General features: G+C 43.0%; 2 protein-coding genes and 1 long non-coding RNA gene across 3 annotated transcripts; all 3 read right to left on the bottom strand.

Annotated features, from left to right (window-relative positions):
- Positions 1 to 244: 244 nt before the first annotated feature.
- Positions 245 to 2,109, bottom strand: trim63a (tripartite motif containing 63a). Its single transcript, XM_063212590.1, has one exon. It carries the CDS (start codon positions 1,891 to 1,893, stop codon positions 811 to 813), a length of 1,083 nt encoding a protein of 360 aa, XP_063068660.1. The 5' UTR covers positions 1,894 to 2,109; the 3' UTR covers positions 245 to 810.
- A 13,856-nt stretch (positions 2,110 to 15,965) lies between these two features.
- Positions 15,966 to 18,401, bottom strand: LOC134460127 (uncharacterized). Its single transcript, XR_010036996.1, has 4 exons — positions 17,897 to 18,401; positions 17,094 to 17,194; positions 16,699 to 16,780; positions 15,966 to 16,119 (listed from the first exon to the last, which is right to left on the bottom strand). It is a non-coding gene; the product is annotated as an uncharacterized LOC134460127 (long non-coding RNA).
- Positions 18,402 to 18,969: 568 nt separating this feature from the next.
- Positions 18,970 to 23,719, bottom strand: LOC134460126 (BEN domain-containing protein 6-like). The gene is made up of 7 exons (XM_063212589.1): positions 23,512 to 23,719; positions 21,590 to 21,682; positions 21,183 to 21,345; positions 20,766 to 20,840; positions 20,116 to 20,300; positions 19,220 to 19,427; positions 18,970 to 19,114 (listed from the first exon to the last, which is right to left on the bottom strand). The coding sequence occupies exons 3-7, from the start codon at positions 21,265 to 21,267 to the stop codon at positions 19,044 to 19,046; spliced, it is 624 nt and encodes a 207-aa protein (XP_063068659.1). The 5' UTR covers positions 21,268 to 21,345; positions 21,590 to 21,682; positions 23,512 to 23,719; the 3' UTR covers positions 18,970 to 19,043.
- Positions 23,720 to 24,077: the final 358 nt, after the last annotated feature.

Raw genomic sequence — 24,077 nt, 5'->3', positions numbered from 1 at the left:
GAGTGCCATTGCTTCTCTCATTCTCACCCTGTCAAAAATAGCCCCCGCCTTTTCAACAGCAAACAGCACCATCGCAGCTCTAAGTTAGGGCACGCTCCATGCATACCCCGACCTACTGTAGGATATATATAAATAAATACCCACTCTGGTCTCTCTGAGATCTTTGTCAGACTGTGGTCTTAAATTCTCGGGTCTTTTAATTATGATGGGAATAATAATTGAGAAGAAGAAACCATAAAAGGGATATTTTTCATTTCATTTTATTCCACTGAATTTTCCAATGAAATATTTTTGTCATCATTTTGAACAATCAAGTGCATGTACTGTTTCAAGTATTCAAGCGAGTAGACAGACTATCAAACATCTATATTTTTCTATATATCGAACCTATCTGACTAGACTTTATCTAATCAAAGGAGAAACAAAATGAAAATATTCAAGTGTTTATATCATCATCTAGAGATATCTGACACTGAAGATATCAAAAATAGTACAATATAAACATAAACACATTGCATTGAGTACAAAAGTACAAAATTCAAAAAGTAGAAGTAGAAGTAGAAAAACGTGCATTTCATTTGTGTAAAGGCTGCAGTAATAAGATTGCACATTTCAAAGTCTCCAGTCCTTTCCTTCCTCAAATGCCATAATTCCATCAAAGCAGCTTGGATGGTATTTTGTGTCAGTAGTATAATATCAGTGTCTCTTTGCGTACAGTAGGTACATGTGAGTGCGAGTGAGTGTGTGTTTCAATTCATCCCAAAACGAAGTCCATGTCTAACAAATAAAGTCTTTGCCTCTTTTTTAGTCCTACTCTTCCTCTTCCTCCTCCTCCTCCTCCTCGTCCAACCTCTCCTTTGTCTCCTCGAACTCCTCCTCATCAATGCCATCAAAGTCCAGCTGTGCGAGGAGCACCTCCACGTCGTCGGTGTACAACGTGAAGTGGTCCATCTTCACGAAGCCGGCCTCCGGCCTCTCCAGCAGGGACTTCTTGGCCGTGTCCTTGGCGTCCGTGATGAGCTGCTTGGCGGAGACCAGGAACTCGGCAACGCTGCTGTTGTTCATGCACTGGGAGGCCGTATCCATGAGCCGGGTGCTGGCCTCCAGCTGCTGCTTGTACTGCTCCACCAGCGACCTGAGCATGGCCACCTTCTCGTCCTGCTCCTGCTGGATCTTGTCCTGCAGCTCGGCCTTGCGCTCCTCCATGATGGCGTAGAGCAGGTCGAACTTCTCCCCGAGCAGCCGCTTCTGCAGCTCGGCGTTCTCGCCGACCGTCTTGCAGGTGTCGTCCATCTGGGTGAGCGAGGCCTGCAGGTAGCTGTTGCCGGCCGCCAGCAGGTCCACGGCGTTCCTCAGCTCCGTCTTCTGGCCGTCGTACACCGTCTCCAGCATGGTCACCTCGCAGTCCTTGTGCTGGCCGAACACCTTGCACATGGAGCAGGTGGGCGTCTGGCAGGTGAGGCAGTAGATGTTGATGTGCTCCTCCTCGTGCTCCTGGCACATGGGCGTCTTGGCGTCCTTGGCCTTCAGCGGGGCCTCGTTCTCGTCGCCGCTGCTGTTGTTGCCATTGCCATTGCTGCTGTTCTCCAGCTGCTGCTTGTAGATGTCGATGATGTTCTCCACCAGCAGGTTGCGCTGCAGGCCGTAGACGCCGTGGCGGTCCAGGCACACCTCGTGCCGGCAGGTGGGGCAGCGGAAGATGCCGCCCGAGTAGTGGTAGGGGTTCTGGGAGTCGTAGAGGTCGTTGGCGCAGCTGCGGCACAGGTTGTGCTGGCAGGGCAGGATGACCACGGGCTTAGTGAACATGTCCAGGCAGATGGGGCAGCTCAGCTGCTTCTCCAGGCTCTCCATGGGGCTCGGAGGTCGCACCATCTGACTCGTTTGAATTTCCATGCTTCGCTTGTTCTTGTTCTTCCCGGTTTCGTTGGTTGGTTGGTTGGTTGGTTGGTTGGTTGGCTGGGGGTGGTGTGGTCAGTGTAGGCTTGTAAAACCAGGCTGGTTTAGTTTTTCGGTTGCAGCTCCTCCGCTCAGTAGGAGTATGTTTGTCTTTTCTCCACTGCTTCTATATCACTTCTTCTTTTAAGCTCTGCTCGTTTCAAAGGTTTATTTTGATCTGCCCGTGCACGGGGGCTGGCGGACGCATTTATAGTCAGCAGCCAGCTGTGAAACGCGACACCGCCAACGGCCGGCACACACACGAGTCCTCCCACCACTTGTTTGTCCGTCTCGATTCGGAGAAGAAGAGCCGGTCGCCCCCTCCTACCAAACCAACAACACCCACCCACCTTGCCCGGGCAAGTCATATGCCCAACATAGCAAGTACCCCACAACCACACGCACACACACACACACACACACACACACAGACACACGCACGCACGCATGCACGCACGCACGCACGCACACACACACACACACACACACACACACACACACACACACACACACACACACACACACACACACACACACACACACATGTGCGCACATGCACACACACGGTTCTACCTTGTGTGTGAGAAATATACAGGGGGGAAACAAATCAAAGCAGACAAGCTAAACACCACCATGTGACAGAATGGCCTCCCAGACACCTCGCATTTTCCTGGCGGGACACCAACATGTTGCAACAAGCTCCTACGTAACTGTGGTTTGTTTGTTTACTTTTTGTACCGGTCTGCTATGAGGACAAATATGTAACTGGAACAATGAAAATAGATAGACTAATTGGACCTGTTTGTGGATTATGCATTTTGCTGTCATATGCCTCTTGTTCCTTTTTGACTGTTTCTTTAGCTCACCTGCACCAGCAGGTTTACATTGGGCTGGTTTAGTATGTGACTTATTAATCTAATGTCGTTTAAGATCTGATGTTCTGAGTCTGATGTTCTCAGTAAACTCCTTTTTGTCTTCCCAGTGACATACAATGTGTACTTGCGCATTAATTTTATTTTAGTTGATCAACAAAAAATATTTCATTTATTTCATCAACCAGATATTTTGCAAGTGATTTTACATTTTCACAATGCTCTCATATTCATATCCATTAACAGGAACATGAACACATTTGCCTGTGTATAACATTGGATTTTGTTATTGTGCATAATGGAGCACATGACCAATGTGTCTGTGAGGATTCTAATTCTGGACTTGAAACTCCAAAATCAAATCCAGTTTCTCACAACTAAACTTTTTTACACTCATGTACACTCTTTATAACCCTGTCTTATATTATTATCTCTCTATATATACTTATATTCATATGAAGAGCTCTTTTCCAAAATGAGATATATCCATTTTATAGAATGTTGGGAAAAGGACATTTTTGTATTGGGCTTTCCATTGAATTGCATTGCAAAATGCATTTTATAGAGGTTTAAAAAGTATGCTCTGAGAATGGCAAGAATTCACACATAGATTATAGGACTTCTTCAGTCAATTCCGATATTAAAATGCAAAAGTCAAAAATGGTGGATATAGCGTTTTGGAAAAGAGCTCTTGATATACACACTTAAAAGCTGCTAACCGCCAGTGTATCATGCAATTCTAGCCTGCGTTGTACCCCTTGAGCAGAGCAGAGGTCTTGACGTTGCACAACACGAACATGTTGCCGCAAAGTGTAAACACAGTCATGTGTCCCGATCCTCCCTCGACAGCAGCTTGGGCAACTTGCATGCACGCAGGCAGGGTGAACGGGACTTATTGTGCCTCCGCTGGTCGGAAACCACTTGGACACAACACAAACACAACAGGTGGACATGCAGAGAGAGGGAGAGTGCAGAGGGGTCAGAAGCATGACGTTATGCAGTTATGATTTAATGGACTCGGGGGGTGTGTCTGTTGTACATTCTGTGTCTATCGAGTACGTCTATAGTGCCTACTCACAAAAAATCTAGTTGAAAACAAACAAACAAACTGAAATTATTATGATATGGTTTTAAACACACACTCATTTCTTGAAATTTCCAAATGCATTATACAAACTGCACAGTATGAACCACGGTGTCAATGCTTCAGAATGAACATATACGAATCCAAATAAAGTATTAACAGCGCTGTGGAGAGTCCAATTACATTTACATGGGGTCAGGGGAAAATTCTGCTGGTGGCAGGGCTGGACTGTCCATCCGGCATAGCGGGCATTTACCGGTGGGCCCGCACCCTCATGGGCCCCTATTTTCAGAAATGTGGGAAAAAAAGAAGTTTTTTACACTTCTGAAAATTGGGGCCCACGAGGGTGTGGGGCCCACCGGTGAGTCAGTTCTGCGCTGCTAATTATGAGGGCTCCCTTTAATCCAAAAGTGCCCGGGCCCTATTTCTCCTCCAGGTCAGCCCTGGCTGGTGTCAGTATAATTTCAACTTAGCAGCTCTTAATGTTTACACAGTATTGAAGATAATAAACTCTGAAAATGTGACACTGAACAAAAAGTAAAAATTAGTAATATTTTTGATTGAGACCGAATATTATTTGAATGGAGTTAAATTCTTCTCTTAACGAGTTATATCAATCAACACTGTTTTTTTGTACTAATTAGACTAAACAAAAACTTGATTATTGTTCAACTTTATCCATTATTTCGCATTTATCATCGATGCAAAGTGGCCTGAGGTTAATTATGCTGTTGACAGTTGCAGTGGTGCAGTTATGCAATGACAATGTGCAAACGAACGACCATGTGACTGTTGACATAAAACGAGTTCAAAAACTGAATCGTGTTTCAAAAGTGCTGGACAAGGGGGGAAAATATGTTTTAAGCATGTCCAAGACTTCCTAGGTAAGACACGACGAGTTCTCAGAACTCAGCTATTACTCCTGTGTCCCCACCTCTCCAGCAAAGACTTCAAGACAAGAGCTTCCTACGAGGACGATGACCAGACATAGAAATGTCACACGCAAGATCACATCACCAGCAAGTGAGGTGCCGGAGGGGCCAACTGACAATCACGTTTAGAGATGTAAATGAATATGTTTGCTCCCTATGCCCTTGGCATCTTATAATTCCATTTTTTAGCTCATTCATCTTACTATTTTCTGTATGTCTTCAACAAACCTGACCGTGCATGTTGTGCCAATTCAATGGAATTAAAACTTTTCGTTGAAGTTTTTTAGACATTGTGGCAAGGGTTGAATAGAACTTAAGACCTTAACAATTTGGCCACAGGTGCCAGTACTGTGTTTTTCATGCCATTAATTATCATGCTACACTACTGAATCTCTTTCTCATTCCAACATAATCTGAAATGAGCTTGTGTACCATCCAAGGTGGTTAGGCTACTTAAAACCATGAGATAGCCACACCATTTCAGTGTATAATAGTATTTAATTTAATTGTTTAAATGAATATGTGCATACACAGATTAGTGCATATGAAAATATAGCCTATACCAAAATGCATGATAGTCAACAGGGAAACGTAGGCCTATAATAATTTTCATTGGTTGTTTTCTGTTGACTCAGTTTTACCACTAGAGGGCAGCCCTGCCCTACTTTCCTATGGAATAGGGAGAACAGGAGGGGCTGCTGCCACTACCATGTACCAGGTCTTTGCTGATCCAGAAAAGGGTATTTGGGGGCCCAAGGCAAAGAGGAAATTTGCCCCCCCCCCTTTTCCCTTCAAACCCACTCACCCCCAAGGAGATTTTGATACCAGTATCATTGCACTCTTTTGGTCTTTGAATTTAAGGGAGGTTTTCATAGTTGGCTTGGCATTGCTGGCATTTAAATACAAGTACATAACCAATCATTGCTAGGTGCCCACATTTCAGCTTAGGGGCCCTTGGCAAACGCCTAATGTGCTTGCCTGGTTGTGACAGGCCTGGCCATGCAGCTCCCTGTTCATTTGTCTTGATACAGTACTGTTTTGACATTGCTGTGCTGCCATCCAGCCATGGCCAAGTCTAGGGCACATTCATCACCTGATTTCCAATGACTGACCTCAAACTGCCTTAATTTACCCCGAGGATAAATAAAGCATTTATTATGGAAGTACAAATTCAGCCGTCCAACCATAAATCCATTCATCTATAGCCACAGCCAAGTCTACGCAGTGCACATTCATCACATTTGTTTCGGTCACTAGGTCTAACGTCATTCTTTCATTGTGTTGCCACCATATTATATTTATTATGTCCTCAAAAAAGTGAAGTTTGTTTCTAAAGCAAATTGTTCAGAGGGCCTCGGCTCCACATACGTCCGGCTGGGGGAAAGGGAGGGTCAACATGTTTCCCTGGAGATCACGCACTTGCCTTTCTCCTGGGAGAAAAAGAACTTTTGAAATAGTCGAATGTTTATAAATATCAATTATGTACCGCACTACGGAATATTTCCTGTGCGTGCGTGCGTGCGTGCGTGCGTGCGTGCGTGCGTGCGTGCGTGCGTGCGTGCGTGCGTGCGTGCGTGTATTTGTGTCATGCTCTGTTGGGGTTACGTGTGTGTGTTTTTGTGTGACAATAAAAAGTGATGTGAGATAAATGTGTGTCTTCCGCGCTGGTGCCAGGGCAGCCGGTATCACTGAAGCCATCTCGGTGTCCGTGTTCCCCTCGTAAGAATGATCTATTGTACGCCTTTGTGTGCGGAAGCACAATGACGTGACTGACAGACATGGAGAGGGAGGGAGGAATGGTGTGTGCGTGTGTGTGTGTGTGTGTGTGTGTGTGTGTGTGTGTGTGTGTGTGTGTGTGTGTGTGTGTGTGTGTGTGTGTGTGTGTTCACGCATGTGTCATGTGTGTGTGTGTGTGCACATGACAGTAAGAGAAATGTGAGACAGTACATCTCTACTCACTCTGTCTCTCTCTTTGCTCTCTCACTCTCTTCTCTCTTCCTCCCTCTCTCCTCATCTCTCTCTCTCTCTCTCTCTCTCTCTCTCTCTCTCTCTCTCTCTCTCTCTCTCTCTCTCTCTCTCTCTCTCTCTCTTTCAATGAGCATGGAAGTGAATGTTGAAGAGAGAGAGACAGAGGAACAAAGAGAAAGAAGGAAGGAGTAGAGTGAGGAGGACAGAGAGTGAGAGGGAGGCAGAAAGGGAAAGAGGGACAGAGGCAGAGAGAGAGAACAAGACTGAGAGAAAGGGGGAAAGGGAGGGAGCGTGTGTGCATGAGAGAGAGAAGGAAAAGGAGACAGAAAATAGTAGTGATGGGGGCAGAGAGAAAGAGAGAGAGAGAGAGAGAGAGAGAGAGAGAGAGAAAGAGAGAGAGAGAGAGAGAGAGAGAGAGAGGGAGAGAGAGAGGGAGAGAGAGAGAGAGAGAGAGAGAGGGAGAGAGAGAGAGAGAGAGGGAGGCAGAGACAGAGACAGAGACATAGACATAGACATAGACAGACAGGGAAGCAAGAGCGAGAGATGGAGTCAGAAAGAAGGAAAGAGAAGGACACCGACAGAGAGAGAGAGAGACAGAGCTAGAGAGAGAGAATGCTATTGTCATGTCACACAAGCTGTGGCACAGAGATACGCATACCAGGCTGACCATGTCGTGCTGTGCAGATTCCTGTCTCTGACAGGGTATTTAATTCCATTGAAACCAAAGGATATCTTATCCCTCCAATAGGGCATTGTGCATTGTGAACAAACCCCTTTTTTCCATTGGTCATGTTTATGGAGCAAAACTAATTTCCCACACTCGCAGAAGTATCACACTTGAAAATGAAACACAAGATAGACACTGTGAAAACATTGGTGTGAGCTGATATGACGAGCTTTACCTTGCAGTGAACCGTGAATGACGAATGGCGAAGGCGTCTGTGTGTGACACAAATCATGAGAATTCATCGAGAATGCAAAAAAAGTGGTCAGACGAGAAAAGTTCAACCCACATATTGCTCCGGCGCCTTGTTTTTGTTTTTGAAACTGTGGACTGCCACGTACTGTATATATGCGAGTCATTTTTTGAGAAGTTGGGAAAAGGAATGCAAGAATGAAGGAATTATTTGAGTTTTTAGTACCCTCCCCCAAGTTTTTGAGTTGATAAACAAACAGGGTTGCAATTTTTGTGGCCTTCTGGTGCTTTAAGACCAGTAGGCCTAGACAAAAATGTAAGCACACATATCTATGAGCTATTCTAATGGGGGGAACTTTTGTTTACATTTCAAAAAAACATTTTTATTTATTCCCAAAAACATCCAAAAGGTTATGCAACATCAGCAGACAGCTAGCAAACAGCGATACCTTTTGGGGAAATATTTGGAGTAGGCCTATGCTATTTAAAAAAAAAATGTAAACAAAAGTTGCCCCCATTAGAATAGCTCATATCTCGGAAAGGGCTGGGCCAAAAACTGCGGCGTCACCGGGTACTGACAAGTCAAGGGTAGCGTGGGCAATACAACAGCACATTGAAATTGGCAGGAGTTGCCCTTTAAGTGTGATCGGATTGTGCGGTTGGGACAGGCAAATAGTGCAAGAGATGAGGTAGGATTTGGAAATGACCAGAGGTGTCGAAAGTAAATTCATTGCATAAGTACAACACTAGCACTTGATACACATGTGTTACACCAGTTACTTCATTGTACCTAATGAGGCAGACTGCATTGTTACAGTACACTAAAACCTTACAAGAACCAACACATTTGATCCAACCAGCGCAGACTCAGCTGATCATAAGACAAATACAATGTACAATGTACTCTAGTGAATTATATTGAGTATATTGTTTATCTGTGTTGAGGACATAGTTTGATAAAATAATTAAAAGCAACGTAATTAACACATGGTTTATTTTGGTGAGATTAAAAAATGGCTAGTTGACCTTCCATTTGGCTAGTAAGAAAAAATGTCTACTAGCCAAATTGGCTGGTGGTGGAAAAAGTTAATTTAGAGCCCTGAAGTACATACTAGGTCTACTCTAATAAGTTACCTCTCCTGGAGGGAAACTGTGTTTCTTTTTTTAAAATCACTTTTACCTTCAGTTTTGACATCTCTGGAAACGACCTCAGATGGACTTGAACCTGGGTCTCCATGTACATGGTACACCACAGCACCCCCAGGGTTGGATTATTTGATCCCCAGCTCCACCCCCTCAAACAGACGGGCAGTGTACGGTGCCACTCTAAATGCTGCATGGCCCCATAGGAAGAGCATGAGAGAGCCTGATACCTGAGACTGATGTGGGATGTGTCAAACTGTCATCATGTTTGTGTCCACGATGAATACTCTCTCTCTCTGTGTGTGTGTGTGCGTGCGTGCGTGCGTGCGTGCGTGCGTGCGTGCGTGCGTGCGTGCGTGCGTGTGTGTGTGTGTGGCTGTGCATGTGTGCGTGTGTGTGTACTTACAGTGTCTATTGTCTAGGTCTGTTTTTTGTTAAAATAGTTCACCAAAAACACCTTGTCATTGATGGTGGGATGGTAGGAGATATGTGTACTTACATTTTTGTCTAGGCCTACTGGTCTACATTTTGATGTAGAAAAACAAATCCTGTTTTTATTCACTTATGCTGCAAAAAGAGAACTATTGTTCGTCTCATTCACCATTGCTGCTGGTACCTTGAGGCCTAAGACAAACATAACAAAAACAACGTATTGTAATGAACTTATGATGTAAATCTCTTCTCGTGGCCATCCTGACGTGCTTCAAGACTTTTAGGATGGAATGTGGGAGAGAAGGTAATCATCGTCGAGAGCTTCATAAATCAGTAATATGGCCCTGCTGTGGCTCAAACGGTAGGGCACTGGGCTGCTATGCAGGCGACACGGGTTCGATTCCTGCCCTGGGTCTTTTGCCAATCCTTCCCCATCTCTCTCACTCACTTCCTGTTTCCTGTCCCTCTCTCACTGTCCTGTCCTAAAATACATATATAAAAGACCATAAAAAGGAAATTAAAAAAATCAATGAAAAATATGATTTGTGCACTTGCCTTCTGTGTAGGTAATCGTGAACCTATATCTTGCCAAAGTAGATTTATATTTTTGATTGAACAGTCATGCCAAAAAAATGAAGTGGCGATAACATAATCCAGCAGTGCTATGCTCTTCTTCTGCACTGACAATGATGAAACTGTGAACTACAACTGCCAACTAACGGTACATACACACCAAGATACTTGCGTTCGCTTAACATGTCCGGGAGCATCGCGAGTCCGAGAGGTTCGCGGGCTGCCTTGCACACTGCACAGTCAGCGCCCACGTTCTATCCGTGGGCAGCAGCCATTCAATTTCAATGGAGCCTGCTCATTGAGCGCAGGAAAATAGACTTCTATTCTATTTTCAAGGAGCATTGTGGACATGTCCGGTCGGCTAGCCGCGCTTACACCATGCTTACACCGCGCTCCTGTGTGCAAGGCATGATCTGTTGATATGTATTCTAACCATTGATACCGGACACGTTCAGTGGACGTTAAGTGGACGTCCACGCTTGCGGTGTGTATGCACCGTTAGACTCTCAATGTGTGCAGGCTCTCAAAAAACTCGACAATGTGTCATCCTCATTTTACAGAGACATGAAGTAATTTTATTCTCACATACATTTTTAGGTCAGTGTCCTAATTGGTTGGGTAACTATCTAGCACAGGGAATAGGAGGTGTTATTTACACTGTGATATAGAAATCAAACCCAATTTCACCCATTAGTGGTGCTACAAAAAGATAGCTGTTATCATTGGCTGTTGGATCATCAAGGCTGCAAAGAGCATAAAACCCCCCCAACAAATCACATATGTGACGTAAGGGTTTTCTCATGGACATCCCGCTATAAGTGTTCCAAGACTTTCAGGAAGGAATGTGGAGGAGTAGGAGGATGAGGAGGAGTAGGAGGATGAGGATGAGGAAGAGGAGGAGGAGGAGGAGGAGGAGGAGAGGGAGGAGGAGGAGGTTAGCAGGACACTAAGGTGCACATAAATCAAGAGATGGGTTAATCACTGTCTCACTGAGGAGCAGAGGTCAGACAGCCCCGGTACTACTACCACTACCACAGTCTCCAATATCTCTCTCTCTCTCTCTCTCTCTCTCTCTCTCTCTCTCTCTCTCTCTCTCTCTCTCTCTCTCTCTCTCTCTCTCTCTCTCTAGAAGGAAGATAACAAAATCTGACTTAGCTCTCTTTAACGAGCGAGTATGAATCACTGAATGAAAACAGAAGGAGGTGATATTTTTACTGCAGGATTAGATGATAGCACCACTATAGCTCTCAGTTCTACACCCACTGCTTCAGCTCTCTCTCTCACACCATCTGGCTTTACATAGCAACTGTAGGAAGATAACCAAAGAAATCTTAGAGGAAAACGTATATTTTCGAGTAAGAATGAATCATTGAATGAAAACATAAGGAGGTGATATCAACAGTTGTGTACTCTGGCCCACATTTATTTTCTCTGCACGTCTGTGTGTAATGTGTATTGGTGAGGTAATTTCAACCTTATCATCATGTCTATGGAAGCTAGGAGTAGCTAAAAGGAGTGAAGCCAGCAGGAGCGTAAATTTAGCTAAGTGAACACATGAGGAGGTGATATCAGTGTCTGCGTAGTCTAATAGGCCTATGACCTACATCTATCTATATTCTTTTATAGGTATATCTCTATGGGTGGTAAGTATTTACTGCAAGGTCAGATGATGGCATCTTAATCATCATGTCCGTACTGTTGGAAGAGAAACTACAGGTACACAGGGCCGGATTAATGCACAGGCTAGATATGGCTGCAGCCTCGGGGCCCCACCTTCCAGGGGGCCCCCTGATTGGCCAAAAGTGAAAAATTGCTGAATTGTGACTAGATGTAATACTGAAAAAGGTACAGTTTTTATTCAATACAGTTGGTAGACATGTTATCCTCAATCTCTAGCCCGTAATTATGACACTATCTATGTAAATATGTGGCGAAATTTGCCTTCTGGGGGGGGCCCACAGCAATCTGTAGCCTAGGGGCCCCAGGCCATCTTAATCTGGCCCTGCAGGTACAGTATATAGCGGGAGTGAAACAAGCAAGCAAGAAGTTATTACTCCACCGTGAACACATAAGGAGGGGATATCATATCACTATCTGTGTATTATAGATTTACACTGTAATATGTCTATGGATGGGATTTACTGCAGAGTTAAGATGATGGTATTTTCATGCCTGTAGGAGGGCACGTATAGCTGGTGGGAGCCGCAAGCGAGCAAGCAGAGAAGCAAAGCAGGGAGGGAGTCATTACGCCACCAGTGTTGGGCAAGTGACTCAAAAACTGTAATGCACTGATTAGGCCTATATGTTACTGTAACTGTTACAAAATAATCCCTCACGCTACAATATTACTATATTTGAAATGTAAGGCTTTACACTACTTTTGCATCACTTTATGACTTTCGCCAAAAGAACTGTAGGCCTAATATGGATCTGGCAATTTATTACAGTGTAAATGTAGCTCATGAATCAAGACTTTTTCACCCCCAATCCAGTAGGTGTTTTTGGCAGCAGCATGCAGACTAAAAACTACCAGGGTCAGGAATAGCTTCTTTCTGACCCACCACACCGAATACCACTAAAATCCAGTCCATTGTAATGCATTTGTAACTCAAGTTATTTAGCATTGTAAGTAAATATTACAGATTTTTGCCCTGTATTGCCTTACATAACTGCATTACTGCAAAATGTAATGCATTGTAGTAATTAATTACTTTTGTAATGCATTACTGCCAAACACTGCACGCCACCATTGGCTCCGGCTGTTTATTTACTCAGTTCTGGCTCTCCCTCTGTCACACAAAGACAGGGCTTCCAGGGATTGAGAGAGGGCAGCTTTCCCAGTTTCTAGGCTTGCAGAACGGGACCCCATACATAAGCTAGGTGGGTGTCTGTCTCCTCTGGTGCACAGCACAGCACTGCGCGGCACGGCACGGCACTGTGCTTGATTGCAGGAGTGCGTGAGAATGAGGGGCCCCCTGAGTGCATTGTTCAAGCGCTCCTCCCTTAGCCCCCAGCCCCAATCCTCTTTGGTGCCCTCCCTCCCTCCCTCAACCCCCTCTGGTGCCCCCCACCCCCCATCCTGTGTGCGGCCTCTCAACCCCTTCAAGTCCTTTGAAACCAAAGCGAGTACCCCTCACAAGACCTGGCACTGTCGGCGCTTTTGTCACAGTTGTTACGCTGGCACCGGGCTGCCATCTTATATGTCCGAGGTTCGTGGACCATGGCAATTGGCCTGGCGTGCCGCCACCAACAGTGCCCTTAGCGCGCCAGGGGATGGGACGCTTTGATTAAACATAGTGGTTATGAAGAGGGGGAACTTGAGGACAATTGCGGTTGGCCTCCCAGTGCACAACATCCCACCTGTGGAACATTTAGTTTCTTACACTGCGAAAAATGGCTATAACATTGTGACTTTGCAGACATTCCTTTTGTATTACAGCTTGGCCATAACAACTTGTCAGTCACAAACTTTTAATAAGGGTTGTGTCTTATTAATGGCACACAGAACTGGCCTCAATTCTGCCCTTTGAGTGTCCATGTGTTCTTGTAAATAATCTTCATTTTGACATGTACAGGCACCTGCTTCTGGCCCTCATAATTGCTGCGTGGAGGACACAGCTCTATGTTTAGAAGGTCACCAGAAGACAATTCCATCCAAACAGCCTTCACACATTTTAGTAATAATCTTCGCTGACCAGAAATTGGAGGGAAGACAGAACGCAAGATGGATAAGTCGAGACAGGGTTTTGATGGAAAATAGCTAACATCTGAACTTCAATAGCATAATTAGACCTTTCACATTTAAATAGCCTCCTTTCTTGATTAAAGACAGGGAACAGTTTCTAAAAGTTAATACATTTCAAAAATGGTGTGCACGACAGTGACATGCTGGGCAAAAACACAGAAGAGAGAATTTCGAATGTCAATGTTTACCAGATTAGTAGGGCACAGGACAGTGGGGATGAACACAGAGTATACAGTGACTCGGGTTGATAGTGTTGTTTGGAGGAGATGTTGAACTGGTAAATAAAAGTTCGGTGTGGCCCAGTCAACTCTACTTTCAGCCATAGCTTCTAGATTTGCTCAGCAGATTAAGTCAAGCATTATGAGCTTACTTATAATGGTTTGTGTACTTAGCAAAGTACACAAACCAGAGAGACTTACGTGATCTGGATGCTACCTGGAATGCACTGCGTCTTTAGAGAGAATATTTCACCCTAGCAAGTAAGGAAATGTGTGGTCCTTTGCTTTTGTTCTTTACCACGCGTCTTGCTATTAACCTTTCTTGCAGTCTTACGACTGCAGAGCTTAAAACAACAAATTCCAAGGTTGTATTCTGTATTTAACACTCAATTTGAGACTGTACGTCATATAGAGCTTTTAGAGAAGGGAGGGGAATTGCTATAGAATTACTTAAGGCTAGCCTGAGTATCATCCTCCGTAGTGACCGCGCTAGCTCAATACTTTCGCTTGCTGACCACGGTGGTCAGCAAGCGAAAGTATTGAGCTAGCGCGGTCACTACGGAGGATGATACTCAGGCTAACTTAAAGGGCTGATGACAGCAACATGAATCAATTAAATCTCTTCAGCCTTAGCAAATAATTACGATGCAGGTCCTAAAGCATAGGCTACTTGCCTCCTGCCTATTGCTTTCGCCCTGTGTTTTTGAAGTGTGTAGGCTACTAGCAATAGTTGTCATGACCCAATACAGGCGGTCATCGTCAATCCTCCTCCACCCTAAACTGAGCAATGCTTTTACTTTTGGTCATTCTTAATGTCTCGTCAAACTAACAACTCAGCGTGCAGGCACAATTGAGAAACACCAAGTCCTTTCAAACTTGGCAATAAGAGACCACGATGCAAAGACAACATGTGTACTACTAAGCTTACAACTTCTGCTATAAAATTTGTCACATCAACAGACAAGCACATCAAACCAGCAGGTCAGGAGGAAGACTGATGATGCCCATATCCTATATAGTAGGCTCTTTTGTAGTGTGACCTGTAAACACTATCTAACACCATCAAAAACCTGCCTATCAAAGTGAATACACCACAACTTTATTGAAAGATCTTTATTTTGTAACTGATGAAAACTGTTCATGGAAGGTAAATTACAGCCAATTTTCATTTTCATTTGTGCAGGTGTCATGTGAGCTGTGTGTAACCACCACGCCTACAGAGAAGGAGTTATTTGCTGAAGGGAGCAGGATGTAGCACAGCAAACCCTTGATGACATTACCTGTATCACCAGCCATGACTTCACTTCTCCACTGTGTCTCAATGAGGACATGCTGAATGTGGCCTATATGACTTACAAGCAGTATGTCTGTGCTGTATGTGGCTGAATGATTTACAAGCAGCCTGTCCATCTGGTTAAGTACCACCTTTATGTAGTAAAGTTCTGGAAATATAATGTGTATGCTGTAATAAAAGTTTTTTTGGGCATCTGTTTTTTTTTCCCTTTACTAGCAATGTCAGTCAATAATATTTGTAATGTTTACAGTTGTGTTCTATACAGGTGTCCCGTTTACAAACATTGCCACTGTGAGGAGGGGCAGGCTGCTAAGCAGCCAACCACGTGAGCGTGTTTTTTTGAGTGACACCAGTTTCCAACAATTGGGGGTTGTAGAGTGCGCCGCCAGTGGCGCGAAGCCAGGGATTATTTGCAAATGGGAAACCCACGTATAGCACAACATTTACAGGGGTTGGACAATGAAACTGAAACGCCTGTCATTTTATTGTGGAGGGTTTCATGGCTAAATTGGGTCAGTCTGGCCAATCTTCATTAATTGTACTTTGCAAGAGCAGAGTGTGAAGGTTATATTTGCAGGGTAAATGCACAACTACGCTCCCAATATTGCAATGCACAAAAGACTATGGGTGACATCAGTGTACAAAAGAGAAAAACTGACTGTCAGGAGCTCCACAGGGTCAATATACATGGCCGGCTGCTATAGCCAAGCCTATCTGAAACCAAGTATTTCAGTTTCATTGTCTAACCCCTGCTTATCCATATGCTACAACATATTCTCCATTTATACACATTCATTCAGACTGTACAAAAGCAAACGGAGAACATTTTTGGTCAATGTATCAATCTATTTAGTTAACACCACAAATATTAGTAATAATAAATTCTAATAACAAGTGTCTCACAGCTTTAGATACATCTCTTACATGAAGAATACAACCAAAAGCTCCCCCAGGGCCTGCAGTGTATATATAGCCTACACTCAGTCCTGCCATGCTTCATCTTCGCCCTGTGGAGCAAATAGAACAATTAGATATGAAGGGCAATCCACACACATTAACACTTGGTAAATGATAGAGTTTGAATGTTTTGCAGCAATGTGAGAAAAAGACATGGCAAAAATAATACAAGGGAAATTGCATGGGTGGGCTCCAAAATAAAATAATTCTTTGGCACGATGTAACAGTGAAATGCAATGCAATGCAGGATACAGATTATCATGCAGTAGTGGGGTATACGTGTCACATACAAAACTGTATGAGGTGGTGTTCACATCAGCAGGTAAATTACAAGCGCAACATTGTCCCAAGTGCCGCATGACGCAACTTTCAGGCTCATGAGTTAATTTTCATTAAAAATGTTGTATGTTAGAGCTGAATGAACACATTCTAATGCAAGATGGGGGTCTTTGTGTTTAAATGCAATTGCTGTCATGTTTTAATGTGCTTCAGAGGCTGAGATATTTTTTTCATATGCTGAGGGAAACTTTTCTCAAAATGGGCTTAGGCATTCAGCTGGAATTTTTTGCATGTTCTTTAGGCATCAATGGGTGAAGGACCTGCAACCAGAATAGAAAAAAGGTTCTTACCCACACAAAAAAAATCTTCTGGCAATTCCCCCCAGGTACATCTTCAGGGTGTGAAGTATTGCATCTCTTTTTCGCTCAGCGGCTGCATATTGACACAAGGAAACACAAAAGATACATAATGGGTTAGATAAGAGTGTATATTGATGGACGGTAGTTTAGGTGGGTTATAGGCCTACATAAAGAAATTGACGTGAGGACACATACAGAGTGATATTGGGGGTAGGAGAGATACATACAGTAACAAGTAGATGTAAATGCTAGCCAGACAAAGGGCAAATTGTGAGTGAGAGACAGAGGGAGATAAATTAGGTATTAATACTGTATGCCAGTCGGTGTCGACTAGCAGATAGGAAGAATGACATGTTCTTGGTGGACAGATAAAGACTTAGACCTACTGCAGAAAGTGTTTGGTTGCATAGTGTGTGAACCATGATCTGCTTCCAGTTCCAATTTGGGATCCCATTTCTTCTGTAGTCCTTGTAAATCTAAAGTAGGCCTGGCCAACATAAAATTGAAAATGAACAAAAGCAATCCAACATTGGGTGTAACAAAAGCAATCCAACATTATTAGCCTACAACATCCCTTTTCCCAAAACCTCAGGACATACAAAAAATACAAGAATGGGGAAAAAAATAAACCATGTTATGGTGCAATGATAGCAGGAAGTTAATAAAGTCAAGTGCAGGACTTTTTTGACCAGATGATTATGCGACTATGCAAGTGGCGTTCATTTCTTGACGAGGGGGAACACACAAACGTTTTTTATGCATTGTAAAGGGCAGAAAGAGACCATTTCTAGTCATGTCGTAGTAATTATAACCAACACACTCCTCCAGACTAGCGTGATTACCGTCCTCCTAACAACGAATGGCAAAGTGTAAGCTTAGTGTAGGCCTAGTGTTTCCACGAGTCTAGTTACTACAAGGCAGGTCGTAAGTTACTTCTTCGATGTTTTAACATAAATCCAGTTCTGTATAACACACCAATGCCACAGTAATAATCACAAAACAGATGCAAAATGCTTGGAAAAAATCCTCATGAAAGCAATAATTTGTTGATGTCCACCCACTAGCATTTCCTCATATTATGCTAACTAGTGCTACACTTTGCCTCTCGTCGTTGTAAGGCGACTTATCACGCCGGCTTTATGATTGCATTTATGATTATCTTGAAGATAAGATACATTGCGTTACGTACCTTCACGTCGTTTGTTTCACAACATGATTTGACGGGTCTTTGAAGAGGTAGCCTTGTCCCCGGCGACGGATCCGATGTGCAAACCAACATGATTAGCCTGATAGACCAGCCTAACTGTGAGACCCCCTCCTGAATACTGCACTCCGGGTGACAGTAGCACACATTTGTATGACATTTAACTGAACAGCCAAGTAATTATTTTAATGTGGAAGTACCGAAATTATCCAAAATTGACATGTTCAGAGCACAGCTCCACCTCCTGTCCCATCAATACCACGGGCATCAGCAAGTGAGTGAGGAGGAAGAGTTCTGTCGCTGACGTCATTTTCGACTTCATCATCAGTGGTCTCCAGGGTGCTGCGCCCAGTAAAATTCGCCAAAATAGCCGCGTTTGTAAATCATAACTTGGAAAATAGGCGCTTTCCAGAATTCATATATATATCATTCTGAGTTATTTTTTATGTTAAAAATCATATCAAAAAACGTCAAAAATCTGTCATCAGCTCTTTAAGTCATGCTGTCTGTGAAACTGAGGGAAAAATCATCAGTCATTTATTTAATTATGACATGTCTTGTGAAGTGAACTGTGAGAGGATTGTGCAGTGCACTCTTCAAATCTTCTATCATGTTGCACGTTATCATGTTCCCGTACTTATTGAACTTCCACAAACCAATTTTGGTAAGAATACTGACGAAAACTGAAGTAGGCTACATCTGAGTGCACACCCTTACCAAAAAGAGCTATAGTATTATTATAGCAATCCTATAGGATATCTTATAGAATATCCTATAGGAAATACTTATAGTTGTATGTAGTAATCCTATAGGAATCTTATATTATTTTGGGACATTTTACTATAGGTAAACTACAGAAATACTATAGGTAAATATTACAGGCCAACTACAGAAATACTATAGGTAAATATTACAGCATTCCTATAGGAAATCTTGTAGTATTCTATAGTTCTGTAGTATTTAGATACCTGTAGGATCCTATAGGATTTTTAAAGTAATCCACTGGATAAATCCTATAGGATGACATTACATGTAGCCAATAAGCACAGAGACAGTAGTTGTAGTTTAATGAGCCTTTGGCCCCTTTACTGAATAAAATTAAATCTTTCTTTTTAATAGTTTGGCCTCGTTGTTAAGTTTGGGCGCGCATGACACTCAAAATGTCCTTCGCCTCCATGCCTCCATGGTCTTTCTGGATGTAAGCTGTTAAAAGAGAAGAATGTGAAATTAGTGATAAGTGTGTCTTGTGCTGCGGGTTCAAAAATGACTTAACCAGTCATAAAACTATGGGACAAGAATTAAACTTACATAAAATTGCAGACACTTTGGTTTGGTCAAGTTGGACCTTTGCCTCGCGGTCCCTAAATGCATTGGTCTGCTTCCCTGTGATGGAGGAGGAAGCCATTTCCTCCCTTGTGAAGAGTGAGTTCATCAGCTCAGAAATCCTCTTTTTTGGGTCCTTCGACAAGCGGAGTACGATCCATTTTGAGAGGAAAACCCCCTTGTCAATTTCCACCTGAATAGAAAATAAACGTAATTTCACAAACAAGAACCATACAATACTGTACCACAAAGATTACAAAAGGCTCTTTTCCACAGCCCTTTTTTTTTGATAGCCCTACAGCTCAACACAGCGTAACTCGGCAGCCACTTTTTGCTTTACAATTGAGCTGTGTCGTGCCCAATCGAAAACCATGGCGTGGCACCTATGCTGTGTCTAGCTGTAGGCCTACCAGAAAACCGGCAGTGGAAAAGAGCCTTAAGAGCAGGGTCCCGTTACAGTGGGTTTACATATGCCTCTTTTCCACTGCAGGTTTTCTGGTAGGCCTAGAAGCTCGACATAACTCGACCACCACGTTTTGTTTTATGATTGAGCTGTGTCGTGCCTATTTGAGAAGCAAAAAGTGGTGGCCGAGTCACGCTGTGTCGTGCTGTAGGCCTACCAGGAAACCTGCAGTGGAAAAGAGGCAATACAGTGTCCAAACTGGCCATCCAACCCGTGCCTGCAGTTCACCTAGGGGTGCTGTCGTGCCTATAAGGCTGGCGCTAATGACTCACAATTGTGCTCGCTGTCGGCTGAAACCTATCAATATTACTGTGGGTTCTGAGAAACCGATGTGGACTTAAATCAAATGTACAGTAATCTATATCCATGACTGCCAAATTGGACAAATGATTTGACAAAACTGAGGTCTCTGCCTTACCATGTCTGTCCTGTCCTGTTGGGCTGGCTCGGCTGAAGGCTGTTGTTGTTGTGGTGGTGGTGGTGGTGGTGATGGTGATTGTGGGGGCAGCGGTGTTCCTGCAGCTGTTGCTGGTGGGGGCAGTGATGTTGCTGGTGGGGGCAGTGTTGTTGATGCTCTCCCTGGCAGGGGCAGTGATGTTTCATCTGGATTTTTTTTTTTTACAAATTGTGCAAATGTCAACACACATGAAAAGATTTAAAATGGCTAAGCAAAGAAAGAAGAATAAGTCAGTTTTAACATTAACCCATTTTGTCCTAAGCCCTTTTTGGGAAAGGGTGCCCTCTGCATATTAAATCATAAATATCTCAGCTTCCGAAGCACATACAAACATGAAATAAGTTGCATTTAAAAGCTAGGACCCTCGTTTTGCATTAGAACTGTGCTGTCGCTAAATTTAATCTTCAGTAGAATGACCCATTTACTATTAAGACTTGTGCAATTTTCCCAGTCATAATGAATAGGCCTATATATAATTTGATAGTGGTAAGTATTTGTGGAAAAGGTAACACTTGTGAATGAGTAGCATGAATTCTGGGGGAGAAAAAAATACTAAAAATACTACACAATGCACCTGTAAGAAAAATCTACAACAAAAAAAAAACTCTTACTTTGAGACTTTCTCATTCGCATTTGGCGGTTGTACTCTTTCATGTCCTTAATGTCTTTAATTAGACTTGGAAGTTCTGCAAAAGTAAGTTTACAAATGTTAGTACCAGTAAGGGACACTGGAGTAGATCTTCTCCTTCCATAGACCTAGGGACAGACATGAAGGCCATATTCAGACGGATTAGTTTTACTGGACTGACATGGGGAAAAAGTAAGAATTACCACTTTACTGTTGTAAAATCACATTATTCCCATCCGAATAGGGCTTTAGACTGGGTACTGGGTATGATTGTAGTTATTACTATTATTATTATTATTGTTATTATTGTTATTATTATTACAGTTTCCAGTAAAGTCAGATGGGTGATTTTGAATAAGCTTACTGTGAAGAAACAATACCACTACAAAAGTGCCCTTACCATTTATTAGGCACAATGCCTCTCTCAGCTTGGCATTTTCCCTTTTCAGGCTATGAATTTCATTTTTGGCCACATCCAGCTTCATCTGCAGGTCCAGCTTGGTTTTTTTCGACAGAGGCTCGAAATCACTGTCACAGTCACTGTCACTCTCTGTGTTGACATACTGCAAAAGATGGGGGGAGTGGGGGGGCATATGTATGCATGCAGACAGAGAATTGATTACTTGAACAGACACATTGAGTTTTTTCCTATGTCTTTGCAATATAGCCTAAATAGGGCTTCCCAGGCAAGCCGGGTGGGTCATTCAACCAGCAACAGAACTGGTAACCTAACAACAACACCTAATGTTCCTTACAATTATGAAAACTCTACAATTGACAAAGTCAGTGTATTGCTATTTCTCTTACAGTTGACTCGGAGGACAGCTGGGCCAATATCCCTCTTTCCGATAGGGAGAGAGAACCCGCCTTCCCTTTCCCCTTCTTCCCTTGGTCAAGCTTCTGCAAAAATAAGAAAAGAATATATGCACCTTTAATTATGATAATGATCCCTACATACATGCATAGGAGAGAAATAGGCTACACTAGCTTAGAGGCCTATGTATACTGCACTAAAGGCATACTATGCTGTTACTACGATAAGGTAAGGGTATCCATTAAGCCCACCAAAAATCTAAATGTCTTAATTTTCGCATTTTTACATATTTTTTTGTGAAATGATGTTGAATAGTGAGATTTACCTCTCTTCTCAATGTTTTGCTAATATAAAAACTGCAATAATAGGGCCTAAATAATAAAAGAATACAGTGTTATTGGCAGGCGCGGAGTGGCCGTCGGGAGATCGGGGACTTGTCCCGTTGGGCCGCGGCCGTGAAATGTAATATCGCGGCTGCCCTGGGATCTTATCCGGCCCTGACGTTTCACTATTACACTTATGAATGCTGAAGTCCCAATCTCCGCTTCCCTATACTTCACTGTTACTGACTAGTTGTACTCTTATTGTCAAAAAGTGTTGACTCACCAGTATATATACCGTCTACCCAACCGCAGTACCTCACTGACGGTGTCAAACAGTAAATTGGCCACACCCCTTCTCTACTGATAATTTTCATACACCGTAGATCGCGGAAGTTTACAAGATCTTAGTAACACAGTTTCGTTTTCAGTATTTAAATAACCTGTGATATGTACATTGGTTACCAAAGGATGGAAATATTAGTAAATTATGACTTATTTTCCGATTTCCACACGACTGTTACAGTTTACAGTCTTCCCAGTCCAGATTCACTTGCTCTTTGGTTATTGAACTGGGTTACGAACAGACTCCACCAAGTGGTAAGGAAGAGAACTGCACCTAACGGAAGCAATGGGTTTTGTTTTGATTTGTTAGAACTAGGCCTACCAGTATATCTCCTTATAGTCGAAATAATATTATTATCATACATTTATTTATATGTTAATGTGGTACATTTAGGATGTAGCCTATGTCTGAAGAAGAACAAAATAATTCTTACCACACAAGATTCTGATGTGACCAGTGCTGGGTGTGTAGGCTAAACTGTGGATTAAAGTAGAGTGATTGCAAGAAAGAAAGACATTTGCTGCGACGAAGACAGCGTTTTAAGGTAGGCCTACACCGTTTGGTTATACATTTTGTTGACTTATGGTTGTGCTTTGAAGTAGCTAGGTTTGGCTTATTTGCTGCATGGTGGGTTTATTGCACAATGTAGACAGACTTTTTGTAAACTATAGGCTACTATACTATATTTTGTAAGCCTACTCTTCTAAAAATCCCCACACTCAAAACTTTGTGCCCATGCTCATCCTGTCTTCCTTAAATGATATTTCTATTTCAAACTGTCAAAATGACAGTGGAGTGCACATTTGCATGGAACAGTAGCGTGATGTAGCCTAACCTAGTAGGCCTATGAATGCTTTGGACTGTGATGATGGCTCCAGTGGTGTAGTCTACTTTTTGAAGTGGGTATACTGTATATTTGAGCATTTTTTGATCTGTACTGTATATATTTGTGCTATTGTAAATAATGGATCAATCAATTTTAAGTGGGTATACTGTAATCCCTGAATTTTGGACATGGGTGTGTATACCTGCGTTTTACATAGACTACACCACTGGCTGTGCATTTCATCAAGGTGTAGGCTAAATTCTCCAATTCAGGTTGATATTTTGACTTTTTGGTTAGGAAACCATGTTGTTCGCTTTGTTTTTTTTTTTTTAAAGAGGGCCGCCAAGGGGAAAATTCTCCCGGTGGGAAAAGGTGGGCCACTCCGCCCCTGGTTATTGGTAATAAAACTATTTCAAATCTTACATCCTCTCTTGGGAATTTGGGATTGGGCCGCTTGGGCCGCTTGCCTCTTCCTAATTCAGTGCTCTCCACACCATAAATGGCTTTCGCCTCCTCCAGTAGTTCACGTTTGTTGTCTAGAAACACAAAGAATACATTGTTACACAGAAGTAGTGTGGCGTAATGACCCTGAATGTTTTGGGCTCTTGGTCGGTCAGCTGTCTACGCGTCGCGTTACCATAACAACAGCTTCCTCTTTGATCATACTGCCTTGATTCAATCGGCGAAATTTCACAGTTGTTGAAAATATATGGTCAAAATCTTACAACTACATAGCTGATATCCGCTTAAACATACATGTGATATATTTGATGATGTCCACGTGCCATTATAAAGGCTAGGCCTATAGATCGGATCTCGACGCTTACCGTTTATTTTTTTAATCACGGCTGGTGACCTCGTCACTGTTTTTCCTCTCCTCCAATTAACGATCGCCTCCATTCACTCTTCTACATCCCCGTCAACCCAATCAAGGGGAAAAATATCGTACACCTCCTCCTCGTAAAAGTCGCACAAGGCAAACATGATAT

The sequence above is a fragment of the Engraulis encrasicolus genome, chromosome 12 (genome assembly GCF_034702125.1).
Source record: "Engraulis encrasicolus isolate BLACKSEA-1 chromosome 12, IST_EnEncr_1.0, whole genome shotgun sequence".
Lineage (NCBI taxonomy): Eukaryota > Metazoa > Chordata > Actinopteri > Clupeiformes > Engraulidae > Engraulis > Engraulis encrasicolus.
The sequence above is the reverse complement of the archived record's forward strand: the minus strand, read 5'-3'. Positions and strand labels throughout refer to the sequence as shown.